Source organism: Brachyhypopomus gauderio, chromosome 3 (assembly GCF_052324685.1).
Source record: "Brachyhypopomus gauderio isolate BG-103 chromosome 3, BGAUD_0.2, whole genome shotgun sequence".
Lineage (NCBI taxonomy): Eukaryota > Metazoa > Chordata > Actinopteri > Gymnotiformes > Hypopomidae > Brachyhypopomus > Brachyhypopomus gauderio.
In genome coordinates, this window is record NC_135213.1 from 488,741 (window position 1) to 512,500 (window position 23,760).

Consider the following 23,760-nt stretch of genomic DNA (forward strand, 5'->3'; position numbering starts at 1 on the left):
AAACAGGGCGAGCTCGAGGCTGGGGGGGGGCGGGGTTTCCACGGCTGTGGGCGGGGTTTCCACGGGTGTGGGCGGGCTTAAGACTTCTGCATTGGTTGATCTTGCGTTACTTATTATCGGGTCCCTCTGCGCGCACCCGTTACATCTCGACGTGGGCTCGGGTGTGCAAGTAATTTACACAAGCATTAAGATATACGTTAAATTAATCTCCGGATTATTTCACTTTGATCTGCATTCTGAGTTTTTAAGTTGTGCACGTGTGTGATGTGTGTTTGTGACCAAGGGTCATTTCACTAACTAGATAAATTTGTCAAACCGGTTATTTAGCCTACTCCATCATTTAACTGCCTCGTAAGTAAGAAACTATGCTGACTGGATTAATCTTCAAAATACGACGATGTATTGACCTCTTTCATACGCCTACTTGGACAATAAACCCAGACCACAGCAGGTGTGAAAAGCGGAAGACGTTTACACGGAGACACGACATGCACGCACTTTTCTTCAGACGCGTGCAAAGATCAGACGCCACTCGGACCCGGGGTCACCAAAATGTATCTGCTCTGGTCAGCGACGGTTCTGTTTATGACCTGTGTACAACACGCACACCGACTGTCAGCAGGTTGGTGGATTGTGGTTCATAGGCGGATGGTGTTCATTCTGAAGCCTGCTTGTTGTCCATCAGCAGTTTGATTCACGGTGATGTTTTATCGCAGGAAGCTGCGATTCTCAGCCGAACATCGTTGAACTTCACGCCAAGGACACGTGGAACTTAGAGGTGCGGTGGACAGCGAATGAAAAACAGATCCGCAAGTTTCAGGTTTATGAATTTCAAATTGGGAGCAACGAAAGCTTTACGGTCGTCGACCAGGTAAATGATGAATGACTTATTTTCTTAATTTTTCATTTTATTTTACTACTTCGTTTTATGCTATGTGTTGATTTGTGTACGTTTGCAGAAGAATGTCAGTATAGAGGCGTCGGAAACAGGTGCTCCGTTATACACGTGGGTTTGGACATCCGCGCTGCCTCTCCCGTGCGCGGACCACTCCGTGCGAGTGAGATGCGTCTCTGTCTCGTCGCTCGCGAGCTCCTGGAGCGAATGGACAACCATTACCGGTAGGAAATCACAGCACAGGATTAACATCTTAGATCTGTCTATTTGTCTATCTAGCTGTCTACTTTGACCCTCTCCAGTGTATTACATGAACTGCACATACATGATCGTGAACTGCATATTAATGCTGCATCCTCAAAGCAACCAGTCACACTACGGTCACACTACGGTCACACACCCCTCACACACTCTCTTCACCCTCCTGCTGTCTTGGAAAAGGTACCGTAGCAATCTGGCCCTGACAGCCAGACTGTGCAACAGCCGCTTGTCCAAAGCTATTAGACTAGTCCAATTGTCTATATAATCCTGTGTAGTCCTACAGTCGTATGTATAGTCCTGTGTGGTCATACTGTCTTATGTGTGTAGTCCTACTGTCTTATGTATATAGTCCTTTGTAGTCCTACTGTCTTATGTGTATATAGTCCTGTGTAGTCTTACTGTCTTGTGTATATATCCCATGTAGTCCCACTGTCTTATGTGTATATATTCCTGTGTAGTCCCACTGTCTTATGTGTATATAGTCCTGTGTGTTCCCACTGTTTACTGTAGCACCCTGGTCCTGGAGGAACGTTGTTTCGTCTCACTGTGTACTATAACGCACTGTATATGGTTTAAATGACGAAATAAATAAATAAATAATTTTACTTGATTTTCTTGTAATACACTAGACCAGAGGTCCTCAACTGGCGGACCGCGGTCCGGATCCGAACCCGAATGCAGTCTTGTCCGGACCCAATCTCATTCCCGATTAACTGGATACGAACCCAAAAATTTTTTTTATTAATTATGATGGAGAAATAATTTTAAACCAGAGCATTTATTTCAGCGCTATTGAAAAAACACTCCGTTCGCTCAACAACTTTCGTTCGCTACCCCCGCCGCCCCGGACCTCAGGTCATAGCTATCTGCCAAATTTGGACCGCGGAATAATATAGTTGAATACCCCTGCACTAGACAAATGAAGGGACGTGAACTGCCTGGTGTGTGTGGACGAGTGTGGCTCCCCTGGTTGGGCTTCTAGTGAAGCTCCAGCAGATATGAGGACGTGTGTCTTCAGCTGAGCTGAGCTGCCATGTTGAGGCCTCGCCGCCGTGTTCATGTCTCACAGCTGTTTTTGGCTCTGTGTTTCAGGGCATCACCACTTGCCCTCTGGGCAGGTCCGGCTCTTCCCAATGCAGCAGGTGCTACGGGAAGGCTCCTCCGCGATCTTCTGCTGCATCCCAGCTGACGGAGCAAACGTCACCACCATGAAGATGGCAAACAAACCATACTCGCTAGATCCGGTGAGCCAGCACGTACGAGCCATCAGGGTGGAAGGACTCAAGCCCAACCGATTTGGCCTGAACTTCATCTGTCAGGACGACTCGGGCAAAAAGAGGACGGTTTTGAACTACGTAACCTGTGAGTGTTTGGGACTGGAACGTGTGCTTGTGTCATTTGCAAGGTGCCAGCCAAACTGTAATCACTTCGCATGCAGTTATGTAATGTTATATTAGATAGATATACATTTGGTGTGATGTTTCTGCTGTTAGGTCAAACCCAAGCAGTGGCTGTTCTCCTGCGGTGTGATGTGGTGTTTGTAGTCCTGCGGTGTGATGTGATGTTTGTGGCCCTGCGGTGTTATATTGCGTATGTGCTCCTGTGGTGTGATTTGTTCCTCAGTTCCGCCAGAGATACCGCAGAACCTGACCTGTGGGACCAGTGACCTGCGGGAAGTCGTCTGCTCCTGGATACCCGGCAGGAAACCGAACCTGTACAGCTTCCGCCGTCGCAACTACACACTCCACTTCCAGTCAGTCCAGTCTCAATTTCAGCACTGCATCAATGGGAGCAAATATCAGTGCATTCTGACAGACTATAATAACTGCTATAGATCAGTGGATACTCTTACTGTGTCTTGTCTCTGCATACTGTATATGCTTGTGCATTAGGACAGATCTGCATAAACTAGTATTTCTGACAGACTCCAGGTAACCACTGAGACAGAAGAATGATTTTTCATAGACAATTCTGATTATTGTTCATAGCAGAATCTTGAAAAATAAAATCAGTTAAAATCAGTGTGTAAAGTTATTCACACACATCTTTGATAAGGAGCCATGTATTAAGGGGGTTAATATACAGTTAATGTAGTGCCTTCCAGTCAAAACTGCCTCCAGGTTGATACAAGAGACTGTGTTCTGTTTGGGGACCATGGTGGGTTTATGTTGTAAGGTCAGGATGGCTTGGTTAGCCCACACTCAGGAACTGACACTAGATCCCATGGTAAGATTAGAATGTGACTGTGCGTCAACCAATGAAGCCCAAGAAGGAACTAATGCTGTGTTCTCACTGCAAGGCTGATCATATCTCTAATTTATCTTGCCAGCAACATGAGTGACATTGCAACAAAACATTGCTCTTGTGAACCTGTTGCTAGATACACTGACACTCAGAAGTGGTATTTTACATTTATAGCACTTGGCTGACACATTAATCCAAGCTAACTTTCAATTATGAGTTAATACAGGTCAAACAAATGAGGGTTAAGGGCCTTGTAGGGTCCTGACAGGGGCAGTCTGGCTTGAACTGGCACCTTACTGATCAAACACCCTAACCACTGAACTACTGCCATGTACTGCGTGCTGTGCTGTGATTCCTGCAGGAGCTCAGATGGTGGATATGGAGCAGGTGTTCCATGTGACGTGATGCACTCGAGATGTACGTTCAGCGTAGTGCCTGAGCAGAGTTTCTACAACATCTCCATCCTGGTGAAAAATGCCCTGGGAGAGGAGAGACAGAACTACGCCTTCAACATCTCCGACAGAGGTGTGTGGAAACCAGTACCACAACCAGTACCACAACCAGTACCACAGCCAGAGTCAACACAGTCCACCCTGTATAAATGGTACTTGCTTCAGCTAAAGGAATAAAACCACACTGCCAAATATGAGAAGTCCTGGCACCACACCTAATAATCACATATGTTTAACTTTAAAAAAAGACAACTACATTTCTAGTAGGTCTAAATACTCTGCTTATATGTACTTCACTTGCATAGATTTGGATAATCATTTTCTTATTTTGGCTAATGCTGGATTTATCCTGTGTTATTAAGGGCACCTCTTGCAATCTCCGTGTAAGGGACTCATTTGCAAAGTGGTCATGTCACAAAAAATCCGTCAAGAATCAAAAATCTAAAAGCTGTTCTTTTTTTTATTGGAGTATCAATGCAAACAAACTTCCCATTTTCTTCAGGGATGTTAATGCTAGCTGACAGCTATTGCAGTTCCCTCTCTTACTGAAAATGCTTTTCTAAGGGGAGAAATCTCATGTTCGCCTCATATTCACCCAATAGCCCAGTTCTACTTCAGTAGAAGTACCACAAAGCCATGCATAGCATACTTTACCACTTTAAACTACACTATATTGGTAAAAGTATTCGCTCACTCTACTTGACTCATATATGAGCTTAAGTGACATCCCATTCCTAATCCATAGGGTTCAATATGACATTGGTCCACCCTTTGTGGCTAGAACAGCTTCAACTCTTCTAGGAAGGCTGTCCACAAGGGTTAGGAGTGTGTTTATGGGGATTTTTGACCAGAAGCACATTTGTGAGGTCACATACTGATGTTGGATGAGAAGGCCTGGCTCTCAGTCTCCGCTAGAATTCATCCCAAAAGTCTTCTATCGGGTTGAGGTCAGGACTCCGTGCAGGCCAGTCAAGTTCATCCACACCAGACTTTGCTTTCCATGTCTTTATGGAAATGTTGGAAGAGGAAGGGTCCAGCTCCAAACTGTTCCCACAAAGTTGGCGACCGGAATTGTCCAAAAGGTTTTGGTATGCTGAAGCATTCAATGGTCCTTTCACTTGAACTGGAGGGCCAAGCCCAGCTCCTGAAAAACAACCCCACACTATAATTCGCCCTCCACCAAACTTTACACTCGGCACAGTGCAGTCACACAACAAGTACTGTTCTCCTGACATCTGCCAAATCCAGACTCGTCCATCAGATTGCCAGATAGAAAAGCCTGATTCATCACTATAGAGAACATGGCTCCACTGCTCTAGCATCCAGTGGTGGCGTGCTTTACATCACTGCATCAAATGCTTTGCATTGTACTTGATGTATGGTTTGGATGCAGCTGCTCGACCATGGAATCCCATTCCATGAAGCTCTCAGTGCACTGTTCTTGAGCTAATCTGAAGTGACCGACTCTGCTTAATGTTGGCGACCTCTTCACACTATGCACTTCAGCATCCGTTGACCCTGCCCCATCAGTTTACATGGTCTGCCACTTTGTGACTGAGTTGTTGTCATTCCCAACCACTTCCATTTTCTTATAATACAGCGGACAGTTGAATGTGGAATATTTAGGAGCAAGAAATTTTCACGACCTATCATAGTTCCACGTTGGAATTCACTGAGCTCCTGAGAGTGACCCATTCTTTTACAAACGTTTGTAAAAACAGTCTGCATGCCTAGGTGCTTAATTGTATACACCTGTGGCCATAGAAGTGATTGGAACACCTGATTCCAATAATTTGGATGGGTGAGTGAATGAATACTTTTGGCAATGTAGTGTATCGCTTTATCTCACTCGAAACTAAAACAAAAAAAAGATTAATTAATTAATGTATTATTATTATTGTTGTTGTTGTTCCCACTTGAAAGTAGCTCAGTGGGTTGTGCTTTGGGGCTGATGTGTGAGCTTCTATAAATGGCTCAGGATAATTGTTTTGTTACTGGAAGGAATGTGATGAATTGTTCTGGAATGTTCTAGAGCTTATTATTATTAAAATCCCAAGTTATGAACTGGTCTAATTTGTTGAAGAGGGATGTGTAGGTGTTTATAATTATTCAGGATGGTGAGGAATTGTTTAGGAATTGTTTAGGAATGCTCTGTGTCGTCTCCACCCAGTCTTTCCTGTTGCCGCGGATGTCTCTGTAATAGCGGGGGTGACAGACGCTGAGATTTCCTGGGCATTAACTGGGAATTTTTCTGGCCTGCAATTTTCCTGCCGGATCACACTGGAGTCAGCTGGAGAACAAAGGGTGAGCTGTTTCCCTTCTGGCATGGGCTGTAACTCCACAACTCTACTGTAACTCCACAACTCTACTGTAACTCTACAACTCTACTGTAACTCTACAACTCTACTGTAACTCCACAACTCTACTGTAACTCCACAACTCTACTGTGGAGGAAGAGATCGGAAGTGTATAAAGTGCTTATGCTCACATGTCCAGTATGTTTTCATTTTAAACAGCAAGTTCATAAACGAAAACCATGATGAAATGTTCATTAAACATCATGTTCAACACTGTATGAATGAGGAATGTGAGGTATGGATGTGGTATGGTAAAGGTGTGGTAAAATTGTGTGTGTGTGTGTGTACACAAGGTATGGTATAGGCATCGTGTGCATGTGTGTGTGTCTTACAGGAGCTGCAGTTTGTGATCCCTGAGTGGGAGCAGCGTGTGTGTGTGCGTGTGCAGCAGCTGCAGCCCAGCTGTCAGTATAGCGTCACACTCTGCTGCGGCCTGCAGGGGAAGCACTGTGGACCCACCACCGCCCCCACCCACTTCAGCACAGGTCAGCTACACCACCGCCCCCACCCACTTCAGCACAGGTCAGCTACACCACCGCCCCCACCCACTTCAGCACAGGTCAGCTACACCACCGCCCCCACCCACTTCAGCACAGGTCAGCTACACCACCGCCCCCACCCACTTCAGCACAGGTCAGCTACACCACCGCCCCCACCCACTTCAGCACAGGTCAGCAACACCACCGCCCCCACCCACTTCAGCACAGGTCGGCTACACCACCGCCCCCACCCACTTCAGCACAGGTCAGCTACACCACCGCCCCCACCCACTTCAGCACAGGTCGGCTACACCACCGCCCCCACCCACTTCAGCACAGGTCAGCAACACCACCGCCCCCACCCACTTCAGCACAGGTCAGCAACACCACAGGTCAGCAACACCACCGCCCCCACCCACTTCAGCACAGGTCAGCTACACCACCGCCCCCACCCACTTCAGCACAGGTCAGCTACACCACCGCCCCCACCCACTTCAGCACAGGTCGGCTACACCACCGCCCCCACCCACTTCAGCACAGGTCAGCTACACCACCGCCCCCACCCACTTCAGCACAGGTCGGCTACACCACCGCCCCCACCCACTTCAGCACAGGTCAGCTACACCACCGCGCCCCACCCACTTCAGCACAGGTCAGCTACACCACCGCCCCCACCCACTTCAGCACAGGTCAGCTACACCACCGCCCCCACCCACTTCAGCACAGGTCGGCTACACCACCGCCCCCCACCCACTTCAGCACAGGTCGGCTACACCACCGCCCCCACCCACTTCAGCACAGGTCAGCTACACCACCGCCCCCACCCACTTCAGCACAGGTCAGCTACACCACCGCCCCCACCCACTTCAGCACAGGTCAGCTACACCACCGCCCCCACCCACTTCAGCACAGGTCAGCTACACCAGCACAGATCTGTCGCTCCTCACACAGATCAGTGCTCAGATAAAGTCTCTCTTCCTCTGCTATTGTCTCCAGATCCTCTAGTGATGCTCGATGTCTGGCGGAAGATTGAAGGCCGAGGTCTCAATCGCATCATCACTGTTCTGTGGAAAACTGTATGTTTCAGATTGAGAAGCACTTACTGATACATGCAGTTGAAACCACATCATACCAGTGCCCTTTCATCGAGTGAGCTTTGCGTTCAGTTATGCTTGTCCTGTTGGCGAGGACATATCCATATATTTCTCTCTCTGTGTTAGTTTAACAGTGGTTCAGACTCCAATATCCAGCTGTTTGAAGTGTGTGTGAAGCAGACGGATGCTGAGGAGAAAGTGTGTGAGAATGCCACAAAGGCGCAGGTGGATTTAACAGTGGGACCTGGAGTTTGTCATGTTTCAGTGAGAGCAGTCACACTCATGGGCTTATCTGTACCAAACAACATCACTATTCCAGCACTGCACCTAGGTGACTACTGCACACACACACACACACACCTTCTGCAGTAGTGTATCTACCCCCCAGCAACCCCCCCCACACACACACTACATATGACATGTTAGAGCTGGGCATACTGAAGTATTCTTTTTAACTATTTAACAGTTAATTATTTTATTGCATCACTTATTAACAATTAAATATTGCCCAATTATGGAAATATATGGATATACTGTTTAAAGTAATGACTGTATGGAAGATTTCGTATATAACAAAGTAATAGATTGATGGATACACTCTGCACTATGACTAACTTTGTGTACTGTCAGTTCCAGAGGTATTGGAGAAGAGGATTATGGGTAACACGGAGGGATTCCAGTTGTCTTGGTCCAGTGTTGCCTCAGCTACTTGTGGCTACAATGTAGAGTGGTGCATGATGGGTAGTGCAGCACAATGTGATCTGCAGTGGAGCAAAGTGCCAGCCAATCAGACGTCCTTGTTTCTGAGAGCAGGTACAGAAATACAGTATACAGGAACCACTTTGCAATGCTCAATCACAGCTTTATGTAATCCTGTGAGGTCCAATCCCAGATCTTTATTCCAAAATTATGCTTGTCATTACACGATCCTGTTCTGTCAAAACATCCTGTCCTCATATACTGTGAAACTTGGCAAGTGATGCTCACAGAATGTAGCTGTCCTGGAGAGTTTAGTTCGACCCTGTTTTAACACATACTCGATCCAGTTGATCAAGTCCTTCAGTAGCATCTTTACATCAAGCTAGGATTGCTCAGTTAGAGTTGGGGTTAAACCCATACTGGTCCAGCCTGTGCTGGGGGGACTGTGTGTCCCAAAAAGGGAGTCCCCAAAAGAGCCCCAACTAAATATTGTGGGCTGTACATGCTCATACTTTTCAGTTGGTCAGCATTTCTAAAAATCCTATTTTTGTATTGGTCTTTTAATATTCTAATCTTCTGAGATACTGAATTTGAGGTTTTCATTGTCAGTTATAACCATCACACACTCCACATTCCTATATACACTCTATTGCCAAAAGTATTTGCTCACCTTCCTTGACTCACATATGAGCTTAAGGGACATCCCATTCCAAATCCATAACGTTCAAAATGACGTTGGTCAACCCTTTACAGCTAGAACAGATTCAATTCTTATTGGAAGGCTGTCCACAAGGTTTAGGAGTGTGTTTATGGGGATTTTTGACCATTCTTCCAGAAGCGCATTTGTTAGGTCACAAACTGATGTTGGATGAGAAGGTCTGGCTCTCGGTCTCCACTCTAATTCATCCTAAAGATGTTCTATCAGGTTGAGGTCAGGACTCTGCACGCCAGTCTAGTTCATCCACACCTCATCCAGACTCTGCCATCCATGTCTGTATGGACCTTTCTTTGTGCACTGGTGCACTGTCATGTTGGAAGAGGAAGGGGCCAGCTCCAGACTGTTCCCACAAAGTTGGGAGAATGGAATTGTCCAAAATGTCTTGGTATGTTGAAGTATTCAGAGTTCCTTTCACTGGAACTAAGGGACCAAGCTCAGCTCCTGAAAAACAACCCCACACCATAATCCCCCCTCCACCAAACTTTACACTTGGCACAATGCAGTCAGACAAGTACCATTCTCCTGGCAACTGCCAAACCCAGACTCATCCACCAGATTGCTAGATGGAGAAGCGCAATTCGACACTCCAGAGAATGCGCCTCCATTGCTCTAGAGTCCAGTGGCGGCATGTTTTGCATTGCACATGGCTTGGATATAGCTGCTTGACCATGGAAGTCTTGAACTAATCTGAAGGCCACATGAAGTTTGGATGCCCGTATTGAGTGTAGTGATTGACTCTTCGCACTATGAAATTTGAAACTTCACTCAAAACTCAAACAATTAGGCTCGGGGACAGCTTTCCCCCCAAGAGCCATCACTGCACTTGCACTGAACAACATGTAAAAATAAAGGCAACAATAATGTAAATTCTCAAACCCATGTGCAATACAACTGGTGTGCAATACTTTCCCATGTGCAATATTATGTATCATATACTGTAAATAGCTTATGTGCAATATTCAAAACATTTTGAAATAATCTACCAGAACTATTTTGTAAATGTGGCACTACTTTTAACTTATCATTTTATTTCATTGTGTGTATTTATTCATCCCAACAAGCACCTTGGAGTAGAATCAAATTTCATTGTAATGCAAATTATAATGACAATAAAGGTGATTCTGATTCTATGCGCTTCAACATCCGCTGACCCTGATCCATCAGTTTACGTGGCCCACCACTTCACGACTGGATTTGTTGCACAGGTGGCATCCTATCACAGTTCCATGCTGGAATTCACTGAGCTCCTGAGAGCAACCCATTCTTTCACAAATGTTTGTAAAAACAGTCTGCATGCTTAGGTGCTTAATTTTATACACCTGTGTCCATGGAAGTGATTGGAACACCTGATTCCAATAATTTGGACAGATGAGGGAATACTTTTGGCAATATAATGTATTATATACACACACACACACACACACACACAAACTCTCAAACCTGCCTGATTACATCTGGCAGTGACTTGCATGTAAAGAGTAAACCCAGCATGTTGACGTGGACATTACTGACTATAGGTCTGTATTGTGGACAAGACTGACTGTAGGTCTGTATGGTGTTTGGTTTTTTACAGATGGTTTCAGGAAGGGCTGTAGATACACATTCAGAATCCTCAGCTGCCATGGGGAAGGGTACCGCATTCACGAGAAACATGTCGGCTATTTGGAAGAGCAGAGTGAGAACACACACAGATGCACACACAGATACAAACAAACACTTTTTTAACACATGCAAACACGTACTCGGACACAAACACTCTTCATGTGCTCAACACACTCTTACACACACATCACCCTTCCTGTGCTGTAATGGTGCTCTACCCATGGGCTCCATTTGACCAAAAGGGAATAGACGTGTTTCTGCAGAATTATTGTACTGAATATTATTATTATTAATAATAATAATAATAATAATAATACGAATCGAATACACACCATTTGAACATGGATTCCTAAAGCCAAGTTTATGATGGTATACGGATTTATAAATTCAAGACACACACCAGGCCCTCCTGCTTTAAAGTCTAAGTTGTTTTGCTGAGAGGTGCTGAGTCCATCTGTTAGCTGGAATGTGTGTAAGGATATGTGCTGTTGTTCTGACAGAGCCCCTTCAGTTTCCAGAGCTGTTTCATTCTGTGAGTGTCAGCTGGTCTTCTGTAAAACTGGAATGGACTTTTAACGAGGAGGATCCGGCTCATCCTGGATTTATCACAGGATACATGATAACGGTCTACAGTGATTCTGACCAGAATGCTTCTCACAGTTAGTCTCTCTCTCTCTATCACACACACACACACACACACACACACACACACACATACCTAGGAATCCCACTGCTTATCTAAACAGCACAGCTAATAAATAAGGAAAAAAATGGTATAGATACAGCACTTCAGTCTGGGTGTGTTCCCTCACTGCCCTGGCAGGTTTGTGGAACGTCTCGGTGGACAGGCCGGACTGGAAGACGCTGGACATGGCAGGTCTGGGGGAGAACCAGCAGTACGTGTTCTGTCTGGCAGCATGCACACGTGCTGGCTGTGGTCCTGTGACCATCCTCACCATCACCACACATCAGAATAGTGAGTCCAGATACACACGTGCTGGCTGTGGTCCTGTGACCATCCTCACCATCACCACACATCAGAATAGTGAGTCCAGATACACACGTTCTGGCTGTGTTCGAGTCAATCTGCACCATCTTTACCCTGCAGAGTCTCGCACAAAACAAATGTTTAACAATTGCAACTGTGTGAGGAAGGAACAGAGAATCCCTGAGCACTCGTACCAACAATAGTTGAGAAACTACTCTGAGCACATTGGTGTTTGCACACATTCACTTCCAGGTTACCTGCTGCTGGCAAAGGTCTTGATCCTTTTCCTTGTTTTGATTGGCTGTTTCCTTTGCTGTTGGTCTTGCAGAAAAACGTGAGTGTGCATAGACTTAATCTGCATACTAACCACAATGCACATGCACATACAGTCATAATATCAGTGTGTAAACTTCATTTGTATAACCACAACAAACTATTCCATCATATCAGGACAGCATACAGTATGGATCTTTGAGGGGAAAAAAAAGATTTTTGTTGTACTGTTTTGGCAGTTTGATGGAAATCACTGGGGATGTTTTTAGTCTCCAATCAGATCACATGATGAAAGTGTTGCAGCTGGACGGGGACCTGTATGAGGTAAGCTTTCTCTATGCTGCCCCTATCCCTCTCTCTCTCTCTCTTCCTCGATCCTTCCCTCTCCTCCTGTGTAAATGTGATATTAATGCCCACAGGTGAGTGAGAAGCTCAGAGTTCTGCTGGTGGAGGACTGTAAATACTGTGACCTGGAGATCGTGGAGGCGCCTAGCACCACAGCAGAGAAATCCCAGGTTCTGCTCAACAACAACTCAAAGGGACCGAAGGGCCTCCCCATGCTAGGGGACCCGCCTCTTACAGAGAACAGACCCGCCCACAGACCCACCCAGTTGGGTTGGGCTGGCATGGAGGACGCCCCCATGTGGGGTGAGCAGGGAGGCGAGACAGTGATGAGCATGATGAACCTCACCTACCTGCCCTCTCCACAGTTCCCCAAGGGTCCTGCAGGGGCGGCAGAGTTCACCCGCACAGATTCAATAAACCACCGCAGCCAGGACACCGACCCCAGTAATGGCGGCTATGTCGCTGCTGTAACCATGGTGAAGATGTGACTCAGGATGACTTTGATAATCAGTGGGGAAGGGTGTGTGTTGGTTGGGGTGGGGAGGGGAGTGGTAGCTGATTGAGAGTTGTTGGTAGCTGTTGAGCAGCTACCCCCACACCCTCCCAGAGGAGATCCCAGCTATTGTGAAACATGTTTTGTGCTGTGATCTGGCCAGGCAACCCATGGTGCTGCTGTTATCTGCCTGCTCTGTTGCTTCCTGTCTGCATGTCCACTTTCACCAGCGCACACACACACACACACACACTCACTGTTACTACATCTCAGGGTGAAGCCAGAATGTTAAGCACTTCAGAAGCTTTTTATTTCATGTTTGCACAAGAAAGTTGTTTTTTTTTGTTGAAAAATGTCATATAATGTATAAATGTAATGGGGAAAAACTTAAAATAATACCAGTAAAATAATCATAATTGTTTCCTTTAATAATAATAATAATTCAATGTTTCTCAGGACTGACTGTGAAAAGACAATGCAAAGGAAACTATAATTTAAAGAAAAATAGATTAACATTACTGCATTTTGGACTTCAGGACAAACATCTCTCTCACCACCCTAACACAGATTCATACCATCTAACAGTTAATCTGTCCTGCTCTCTAAACACACACACACACACACACACACACACACCACATACACATTATAAAAATAGCCATTATCTGCTAGCAGTCTAAATTCAAACATTCTTTAAATAAAATATTGGAGCACTGGACACAAGCCGTGTCAGTGCCATAACAGAGCAGCACAAACTCAACACACTAAACCCTCAATGTTAAACTCTCATTTTGTCTGGTGGTGAAATAGTACCTATAAAAAGATTCATACTCAGGCTGAGGACGGAAAAGACCTCAACGTTACTCCATCACTAACTACACACAGTGTTATCGGTGTCCTCCATAAACTGTCCTGTTAACCCAGGCAGTGGAGCCTGTACCCTGTATCAGTGCTACTGTACAGACCATACCCACCTATCAGTGTTACTGTACAGACCACACCCACCCTACTTATTAGTGATTGTACAGACCAAACCCACTCTACCAATCAGAGTACCTGTGACTATGCTGACCACACCCACTCCAACCCTGTGGGCTGCTTTATAAAGTGATTATTTCATTACTGCAGGTAATAGCACAACCAGCTCTACTGCCATTTAAACTCCTCCACTGTACATGTGCAAAATGTACTTGTGTGTGTGAGACATAGAACGAGGGAGAGGCAGAGGGAGGATAGAGAGGGGAAGACGAGAGAGAAGGAGGAGAGGGATGGAGGGGGAGACGGAGAGAGAAGGAGAGAGAATGGGAGAGAGGGAAGGACAAGGGAGACAGAGGGGGAGAGGTAGAGAGAGGGGGGAGAGGTAGAGAGCGAGGGAGAGCCCTCAGAAGTAGCTACATGAGTGATGTAAATAAAGTGGTATTTTCCTGTTTATACAAGCTGTGCTAATATCTTTACAGAACACACACATATCTGATAAGATGTGGAAAGATTGCATCTTGTGCAATACATGCTATCTTGATTGTCTAGATTAAAATACACACACACCTGCACACACATAACACAAGTATGTATAATACACACACACACACACACACACACACACACACACGCACACAAATAAATAATTTAGATGTAAGTGCAAATCCAGCAGTTCTGTCAATTCTTTGATCAATTGGAGCATTGAAAGTTGTCGGTTCAGTAATACTGCCAGTAGAGTGCAGTAGTCAGTCTTATAGTGTTGTAGAGTGCCCATGCCCTCCAACACTGGAGCGCTTCAGAGGTGGGGAATGCCATACATTCCCTGAGAAATGAATCCAAAGGGCATGAGGTCTGAGGACAGCTGGAAGGGGAGGGGGAGGAGTCAGGGGTTGGGGGAGGAGTCAGAGGAGCAGTCTAAAGAAGGTTCATTGGTAGCAGTTTTCACTGGTTTGGATAAAACAGCTTCCGCTTCCTCATACAGCTGCAGAGAAAACAAAACACACACATACACACACACACACACACAAAAGAGTTACAAACATACCAACGGGATGCAACGGGAGTTCACATGTTGTAGTGTGTTTGCGTGTGTTAGTGTGTGCTGTAGTGTGTTTGCATGTGTGTTGTAGTGTGTTTGAGTGTGGTAGAGCAGGGGTTCTCAACTGGTCTCAGCCCGGGACCCACTTTTTCTCATTGTCATTAAGTCGCGACCCATTAAAGAAAAAAAAGTTGTAGGTTGCCATACACCATGCACTTTATGTAATACAACTTGTTTGGTGGTCTTATGAAGGACCTTTTAAAAGTTATTGAAATTATTTAAAAAAACAGAGTATGTAGTGTTCTGGGGCCTTCACGACCGCCCCTTGCGTCCGTGTTAAGGTAATTTGTAGACGGTGCCTTAGACGTTGCAGTGGTGAAAGTTGCACATTTAAAATAACATGTTGTCTGCTATTTAAAATACGTCTATTCCTGACGTAAACAAAGTTGTAGATGTTTGTCTTAGTTGCCAGAAATAAGAATTTTCATATTCTGGCACTTTTGCTAATACTGTCAAAGTTATTGAAGAAAGAATTAAGAATATGTGAACGTGAAACAAACTTTACTAGTATGCATACGAGTGACTTTTGATACCATTAAATTTACCTTAAAACTATGTACAGCTATAAAGAAGTGTGTCCTCTTTGGGTCCGACACAGAGATACGGTCTCTGGTCCGACAGAGGTGTAGACTGGAAAAAATGCGATATTTTTCGCTTGGCTATTTTCAACGCTTAGCGATTAGCGCTCCGCTGCTTTGCGAGTCACGCTGGTGATCAGATTCCCGCATTTATTGATGGGGAGTGAAATAATTATATTACTCGCAAATTTAAATTTATGGTCGCGATTGCGACGATTTTAGTCGCAATCTGGAGCCCTGTCATGTCTGACGGGTGCCTCTTTGTATTTTTTCAGGATAAAAGGTGAGTACAAAATTAGAAGAGTAGCATATTAATTTTTTTACAAACTGTCCGCGACCCACCCAGAACGTGTCCGCGACCCACTTTTGGGTCGCGACCCACCAGTTGAGAATCACTGTGGTAGAGTATATTGTACGGTGTTTGCATGTGTTAGTGTGTGTTGTAGTGTTTGTGTGTATTAGTGTGTTTGCATGTGAGCTGTTGTGTGTTTGCATGTGGTGTGTAATGTACTGTGTTTGCGTGTGTTAGTGTTTGCGTGTGAGCTGTAGTGTGTGTAGTGTTTGCGTGTGGTGTTGTATTGTAGTGTGTTTGCATGTGTTAGTGTGTGTTGTAGTGTTTACATTTGTTTGCTGTATTGTGTTTGCATGTGTGTGTTGCACTGTTTGTGTGTGTGTGTTGCACTGTTTGCGTGTGTGAGTGTGTATTGTAGTGATTGCATGTGATAATGTGTGTTGGCGTGTGTTACCGGTAGGAAGTGCACATCCTGGAACAGTTCCTGGATAAAGCGCCTGGTGAGCAGACGGAACCTACAGTGAGCCAGCAGCAGAGACACCTCCGAGTAGAGACACACATCATCAAACACACATGCAAACTTCTCCTTGATTCTGTAACACACACACACACACACACACCCACACACACATACACACACAGAGAGTTCAGTAGAGACATCTCTGAATAGACACGCATCATCAAACACACGCAAACTTCTCCTTGATCCTGTAACACACACACACACACACACACACACACACAATTCAGCAGAGACAACTCCAAGTAGAAACCCACATCATCAAACACACACAAACTTCTCAATGATCCTGTAACACACACACAGCTCAGAGTAGACACAAGACCATGTGTTTGAATAGAAACTTTTCCTGTAACACACATCCAGTTGAAACAATGTAACACATTACACCCAGTATAGTAAACATTACAATATTCTACACCATAATGATAATATTAGTAATAATACCATAAGTAATAATCTTTATTTACAGTATACAGCATTTTTCATGCTTACAGCAATTCAAAATGCAAAAAAACAACATATTATACAACAGTATAGTAACATTAAACAATAATACAATCATATTCTTATGCTCACACACACACACACACACACACACACACAACGTGGTGTAACGGTCCACAAAATTGACAGTTCGGTTCATTTCATGGTATGGACACTACGGTTCGATTCAAATTTGGTATGGTTGGTAAAATCCTACATGAATCACCACCTTATCGTGGTGGAGGGGTTTGCGTGCCTACATGATCCTAGGACCTAGGTTGTCAGGGGCAATGCCCCTGGTTGGGTCTGCCAAGGCAAATTGGTCCTATGTGATGGGCCAGACAAAGAGTGATCCAAAAACCCCTATGGAATTCATAAATAACAGGACCCAGATACCCTTGCCCGGATATCGGGGGTTATCAGGGTTATCAGGGCCTCACCCTGTAGCCAGGCCTGATGGAGGGGCTCCTTGGCGAGTGCCTGGTGGCCGGGCTTCTACCCATGGAGCCCCGTCAGGCACAGCCCAAAGGAGATACATGGGTTCACTCTCCCATGGGCCCACCACCCGTGGGAGAGGTAATACTAGGGGTTCGGTGCATTGTGGATTGGGCGGTGGTCGAAGGCGGGGGCCTTGGTGTACCAATCCTCGGTTACTGAAGCTGGCTCTTGGGACATGGAACGTAACCTCTCTGGTTGGGAAGGAGCCTGAGTTGGTGTGCGAGGCTGAGAGATACCAACTAGATATAGTTGGGCTCACCTCAACATACAGTTTGGATTCTGGAACCAATCCTCTTGAGGGAGGCTGGACTTTCTTTTCTAGAGTTGCCCAGGGTGAAATGCGGAGAGTTGGAGTGGGCTTACTCAGCTCCCCGGTAAACAAGAGGGTTGCTTCCCTGCGCCTTCGGGTTGGGGAACGGGCTCTGACTGTTGTTTGTGCTTATGCACCAAATGGCAGTTCGGAGTACCCGGCCTTCTTGGAGTCCCTGGAGGGGATACTGGAAGGTGCCCCTTCCAGGGATCCCATTGTTCTACTGGGGGACTTCAGTGCTCACGTGGGTAGCGACAGTAAGACCTGGAAGGGCGTGATTGGGAGGAACGGCCTCTCTGATCTGAACCTGAGTGGTGTTTTAATATTGGACTTCTGTGCTCATCACTGTCTGTCCATAACAAACACCATGTTCGAGCACAGAAGTGCACATGGCACCAGGACACCTTAGGTCGCAGCTCGATTTTGTAATCGTAGAGCAAGCAGAGCTGGAGGACTCAGGCAGAGGTTTGCCCATCACTCGGGCTGAGGTGACCAGGGTAGTTGTGAAATTCCTTGGCGGCATGGCTCCAGGGGTGGATGAGATCCACCCTGAGTTCCTTAAGGCTTTGGATGTTTTGGGATGCCACCTGGGTGCCTTCCTAGGGAGGCGCTCCAGGCATGTCCAACTGGGAGGAGACCCTGGGGAAGACCCAGGACACACTGGAAAGATTATATCTCTTGGCTGTCCTGGGAACGCCTCGGTATCCTCCCAGAAGAGCTAGAATTGGTGGCTGGGAAACCTGGGCCTCTTGGCCTAGGCTACTGCCCCTGAGACCCGAACCGGATGAAGCGGATGAAAATGGATGGATGGATGGATGGATAGTAAAATAAAGGAAAAGGCTGGGTTTCCCTCTGTTTCTTCTGAACAGATAGTTGTGCAGGTTACAGTACGTTCCACATAGCATCATATGCTCCCCCCTGAGGTAGTTCATACAGCATGTACTGCATTATGAACTAAAATGTAAACTGTGAACATACAATTTACTGAATGCAAAACTTAACATATTTTAGGTTTAGTTGTAAAAAATTCTGTGCTCTCTAAAGTTACTAATTCAAACTATTTTAATGTAGAGTGGAGGTTAGTAGCTGGGTTAGGAGTTGTATTAGTAATTGGGTTGCAGGTTTTCCTGGATTAGCTCTGGTTATCAGCACATCTGGATGATGCCGCCAAACATGCATAATATGCGTGTACATATTCACAGTGTTTCCAACAACACACCCCACATTCGTAATACAGTGCAGAAAAACTGTCCCACTCTAAATCTCTATCTCCTGCTCTCTCTTCCGCTCTACTACACACACCACACGAACACACACACACACACACACACACACACACAAACACACACACACACACACACACACACACACACACACACACACACACACACACACACAGTGTGGTGTGGTGGGCTTACGTGAGCAGGCCGGTCTCATGACTCTTTGTGGCGACAGATGAGCTGAGGTTGACAACCAAACGCACAATTTCTTTCCTCAGGAGCACACGGCAAACAGGGCCGTCCTCTGAGATCACCTTACCACCTGCACACACACACACACACACACAAATCATTATACACACACACAGACATACAGATCATTAAACACACATGCTGGTCCCTTCATTCGGTACATCAGTAATATCTAAGTAATATCTAACAAATTATCTCACACACACATACTGACCAAGTAAAAGCTCATTAGTGGGGGTGCTGTTGTTTGAGTTGTGGCTCACAGCTGTGTCACTGCACCCCGAGACCCCCGACAGGTTGGACTGCGCCACCACTTCCAGCTGGCTGCGGAAGGGCTTGGCTGGCCACTGGGAGAAACCATCCGACAGATCTGGGGGGTTTATTTAAAACTACATTTATTTATAAAACAACTAGATGCCTTTTAATCTGAATGACTAATCTTGAACAACTAATCTTGAAAAAATAAAGCTGACCTATTCAATATTCACCATGAAGGCTGTGAATATCACACTGTTAAAGATCTAAAAGCCAATTAGCCCAATTAACAATTCAATTCAGTGCTGTGTGTTTTTGTATATTGTTTGTCTTTGGTATATGTAAGTTTGTGTGTGTGATCACCCATACAAGTGTGGGTTTTTGAGCCGTGTGTACATGTTGTTGAGGTGTGTGTGCGCAAGTACTGAAGTGTGTGCAATGCTAAAATGTTTGTGTATGTGTGTGTGTCTGTCTGTGTGTATACTCACCTGTATGAGTCTGTGTGATGTTGAAGGGGGCATGTGTGGGATGGTCCAGTGCAGTGAGGGCACTACAGTACAGACAATTCTGCTCTGTGTGCTCCTGCAGGCCGGTACTCTCCTCTCTGCCCACCAGGTGGCGCTGTTCCATACGGCTGCTGTTCAATAACTCTGTAATGCTGACCCGCTGCTTCAAAGCTGCACGACAGCTGTCCACAAATCCTGTACACACACGCACACGCACACATACGCACGCGAAAACACACACACACACACACACACACACACACACACACACACACACACACACACACACACACACACACACACACACATTCGCCTATTCTGGTGATAGTAAATGAAGTCCATGGTTGCATTAGTGGACGCTATATCACTTACGATCAGAGTCTGTTAAGAACAACTGCCTCTCTCCCTCTGTAGGACTCGAGTTCTGCAGATACGAGCTCTCACGAACCTGCAAAACATACGTTACGTGTGTTCATCTGTGTCATATCGGTGTGTTCATCTGTATCATCACTACCACCTACACCCATCACAACCACCTACACCCATCTACACCTCACTGCAGCTGGACAGCAAGGCAGCAAAATCCCCCAGTGTGTAGCCCATGGGAGATGGCCCAGAGGGTGTAGTCCTTAGCCCTACACCACAGGGTGTAGCCAACCTGACTGACTGTTTGTGGAACACAGGAGGGACAGTTACGTGGAAGATGCTTGTGATGTCCACAGGGAGGGCGAGGCCAATGTAATCCTCAGTGCTGCCACAGGTGGCGCTGGAGAGAACGGAGTGCAGGGTGGAGTGGTTGATGGGGCTCAGGAGGTTCTCCTTATCCAGAGACATGAAACTCAGAGCCTCCAGACACCTGCAGGAGAGCGCACACACACACACACACACACACACACACACACACACACACACACACACACACACACACACACACACAAGTGTAAAACAACACCCACACACAACATATAAACCACACACACACACCACACACACACACACACACACACACACACAAGTGTAAAACAACACCCACACACAACATATAAACCACACACACACACCACACACACACACACACACAAGTGTAAAACAACACCCACACACAACATATAAACCACACACACACACACACAAGTGTAAAACAACACCCACACACAGCATATAAACCACACACACACACCACAAACCAGTGTAAAACAACACCCACACACATAACATATACACCACACACACATCACACACAAAAGTGTAATACAACACACCACCACACACAACGCACACACCACCACCAAACAACACAAACACATCAGTATAATACAACACCGACATAAAACACACACACCACCATACAAAACACACACAACACACACACACCAGTGGTATACAGCACCCCCACACACAACATGCCAGTGTAATCCAACACCCACATACAACACAAACACCACCACACACAAAACACATGCCAGCCTAACCCAAACACCCATGTGTGGGTGGGGTGTGTGTACCTGTGTGAGGTGTATGTGTGTGTGTGTGTGTACCTGTGTGGTGTGTGTGTGGGGGGGTGTGTACCTGCGTGGCGTGAGTCTGGTGTCCTGGCGGTGAGTCTTCATGGTGATGGTGTCTGTGAAGAGCACGTCCTTGGCGGGGGAGGTGAGCGTGTCGCTGTTGGGCAGGTGCATGCGCTGCTGCTTCAGTCGTTTCAGGGTGGCGTATCCGAGGGCGTCCCTGGGGCTGGCGCACGCCGTGGGCGTGGCCGAGCGTAAGGACTGGGCGCGGCGAGGGAGCGTGTGCGGCCGGCCCGGGGCGACCGGAGAACCCGTCGCGCTCACCACCGTGCTGAGGCTGCCTCGGTCTGTCTCCACGGCGACGGTGGGGGCGGTCTCCCGCGAGGGGGAGGAGCTGAGGGAGCTGATGCCGCTGGTGGTGGTGTCCGTGGTGAAGCTCTGGCTGCGGCTCTTGAAGGTCATGGCGCCCCCCGGCAGCGAGGAGGAGCTGTCACACGCCAGCCCGTCCTGGCTGCCCGTGGTCACGGCCCTGCACTCCCCTCTGACCTCAAAGTCCCGCTCGCCGCCGTCCCGCAGGATCTCAAGGCGCAGCAAGGACCGGTCGCCATGGCCAAGCGTAGGGCCTGGGGAGTGTGGGCGGGGCTCGCTGAGTGTGCGCATCCTACACTGGCTACATGGATGCGAGTCTGGGGAACGGCCCGACCCACTCAGGGGGTCACGCAGCTCTGGGCTGGTCAGGGACGTGAGGAGGCGGTTTGGCATCAGCCGTGAGGAGCTGAGCAGAGTGAAGGCACTCCGCTCCTTCAGGGGTTTAGAGCACAGACCTAACACACACACACACACACACACACACACACAAGCAATTGAGAAGTTTCTCTATCAACAGGTTGTGTGTGTGTGTGTGTGTGTGTGTGTGTGTGTGTGTGTGTGTGTGTGTGTGCACGCACACTTACTGGCCTGACCTTCACTTTCGCTGTTGTGCCGTGAACTGCTAGAATCAGAGTTCAGACTGAGCATGCTCGGTATGGACGACATCTCCCCAAAGGCACATGAGTCCACATCGTCAGGGGCAACGGGCCATTTGTGCCTGCGTCCATGACGCACTGAGTCCCAGCCCAGAGCCTGGAGAAGATCAGACCCGGCCCTGGTCCTGCTGATCACACCTAGCACATACACACACGTACTGCACACCAGGGGAGACAGGGTTAATAATCTACAGTCATCGAACTAAGAACTGAACCTAGAACCTGTGTGTGTGTGTGTGTGTGTGTGTGTGTGTGTGTGTGTGTGTGTGTGTGTGTGTGTGTCGTACCCACGGACAGACAGCACTTCGCAGTGATGTGCTAGTGTTATGATATGGGGGACCACGCCCTCCTCCTGCAGTAGGGCCACGCCCCAATTTGAGCTGCCAATGTTCGCCTACAAACACACACAAACAATTATAAACACTCACGAACAGTCCCATTAAAAACACTCACTAACAGTCCCATTAAAAACACTCACTAACAGTCCCATTATAAACACACACTAACAGTCCCATTACAAACACTCACGAACAGTCCCATTAAAAACACTCACTAACAGTCCCATTACAAACACTCACCAACAGTCCCATTACAAACACTCACGAACAGTCCCATTAAAAACACACACTAACAGTCCCATTACAAACACTCACGAACAGTCCCATTAAAAACACACACTAACAGTCCCATTACAAACACTCACCAACAGTCCCATTATCACACACATACACACACACACTCACCAGAGCCCACAGAGCTGCCTTTAGCCGTTTAATTTCCTCCCACTTGTCCAGCACAGCGGAACGGACAGTGTAGCTGAGATCCGGAACAACATTCTGAAATCATATGCGCACACACACACACACACACACACACACACACACACACACACACACACACACACACACACACACACCCCGTCGACCCACAGGAGCACACGTTAAACAGTGAGCACCAACACTGGGGCACTAGTGGCGTGGTTCTGGGATAGTTACCTGAGTCTCCAGCAGCACACAGCCTGTCTTATCATACACCAGCTGTCCATACAAATGAACAGGCAGATACACACTGGGTCTCTGCAGCCTGCAGCGCACACACACACACACACAATTAGAGAGAGGTACCGAAACTAAACTGTCGATTTGAATTTGCACATCCAGCTTTGACCCCTGACCTCTGGTTGGTTCGGCGGACGTAGTTGTCGCCATCCACTGGTTTACAGTACGTTGTCAGGGCTTCATTCATCTGCTCCTCAAGCATGTCTACATACTTTAGATTGTACTCCTAAACACACACACAAACACACACTTTAGTTTATGGTTTAATGGTAGGGGAG

The 23,760-nt window shown here is 46.8% G+C and overlaps 2 protein-coding genes across 13 annotated transcripts in view; one reads left to right on the forward strand and one right to left on the reverse strand.

Moving 5' to 3' along the window:
- The first annotated feature begins 151 nt into the window (after window positions 1–151).
- osmr (oncostatin M receptor) lies at window positions 152–13,213 on the forward strand. 4 transcript variants are annotated; one of them, XM_076998706.1, is made up of 17 exons: window positions 152–622; window positions 717–871; window positions 960–1,119; window positions 2,249–2,518; window positions 2,780–2,870; window positions 3,762–3,925; window positions 6,023–6,156; window positions 6,544–6,694; window positions 7,685–7,764; window positions 7,909–8,113; window positions 8,413–8,595; window positions 10,773–10,874; window positions 11,302–11,460; window positions 11,625–11,846; window positions 12,042–12,123; window positions 12,302–12,386; window positions 12,482–13,213. In XM_076998706.1, the coding sequence occupies exons 1-17, from the start codon at window positions 553–555 to the stop codon at window positions 12,893–12,895; spliced, it is 2,727 nt and encodes a 908-aa protein (XP_076854821.1). In that variant the 5' UTR covers window positions 152–552; the 3' UTR covers window positions 12,896–13,213. The 4 variants fall into 4 exon arrangements, with proteins under 4 accessions (XP_076854821.1, XP_076854819.1, XP_076854822.1 ...); XM_076998704.1 differs by having other exon boundaries at window positions 153–622; window positions 2,780–2,909; XM_076998707.1 differs by having other exon boundaries at window positions 153–622; window positions 2,780–2,909; window positions 11,625–11,777.
- A 94-nt stretch (window positions 13,214–13,307) lies between these two features.
- The window catches only part of rictora (RPTOR independent companion of MTOR, complex 2 a), a 33,462-nt gene continuing 23,009 nt past the window's right edge, over window positions 13,308–23,760 (reverse strand). For 7 of the 9 annotated variants that reach the window (XM_076998697.1, XM_076998695.1, XM_076998700.1 and 4 more), the window contains 13 exons: window positions 23,599–23,708; window positions 23,420–23,507; window positions 23,168–23,260; window positions 22,712–22,818; window positions 22,353–22,582; window positions 21,464–22,223; window positions 20,591–20,750; window positions 20,267–20,342; window positions 19,877–20,089; window positions 19,348–19,503; window positions 19,080–19,203; window positions 16,302–16,440; window positions 13,308–14,860 (listed from right to left, as the gene is read on the reverse strand). In XM_076998697.1, the coding sequence (XP_076854812.1) occupies window positions 14,762–14,860; window positions 16,302–16,440; window positions 19,080–19,203; window positions 19,348–19,503; window positions 19,877–20,089; window positions 20,267–20,342; window positions 20,591–20,750; window positions 21,464–22,223; window positions 22,353–22,582; window positions 22,712–22,818; window positions 23,168–23,260; window positions 23,420–23,507; window positions 23,599–23,708 (2,355 nt within the window). In that variant the 3' untranslated portion in view covers window positions 13,308–14,761. Of the gene's footprint in view, window positions 14,861–16,301; window positions 16,556–19,079; window positions 19,204–19,347; window positions 19,504–19,876; window positions 20,090–20,266; window positions 20,343–20,590; window positions 20,751–21,463; window positions 22,224–22,352; window positions 22,583–22,711; window positions 22,819–23,167; window positions 23,261–23,419; window positions 23,508–23,598; window positions 23,709–23,760 lie in introns of those variants that run through there. The other 2 variants (XM_076998696.1, XM_076998698.1) reach the window with 2 other exon arrangements.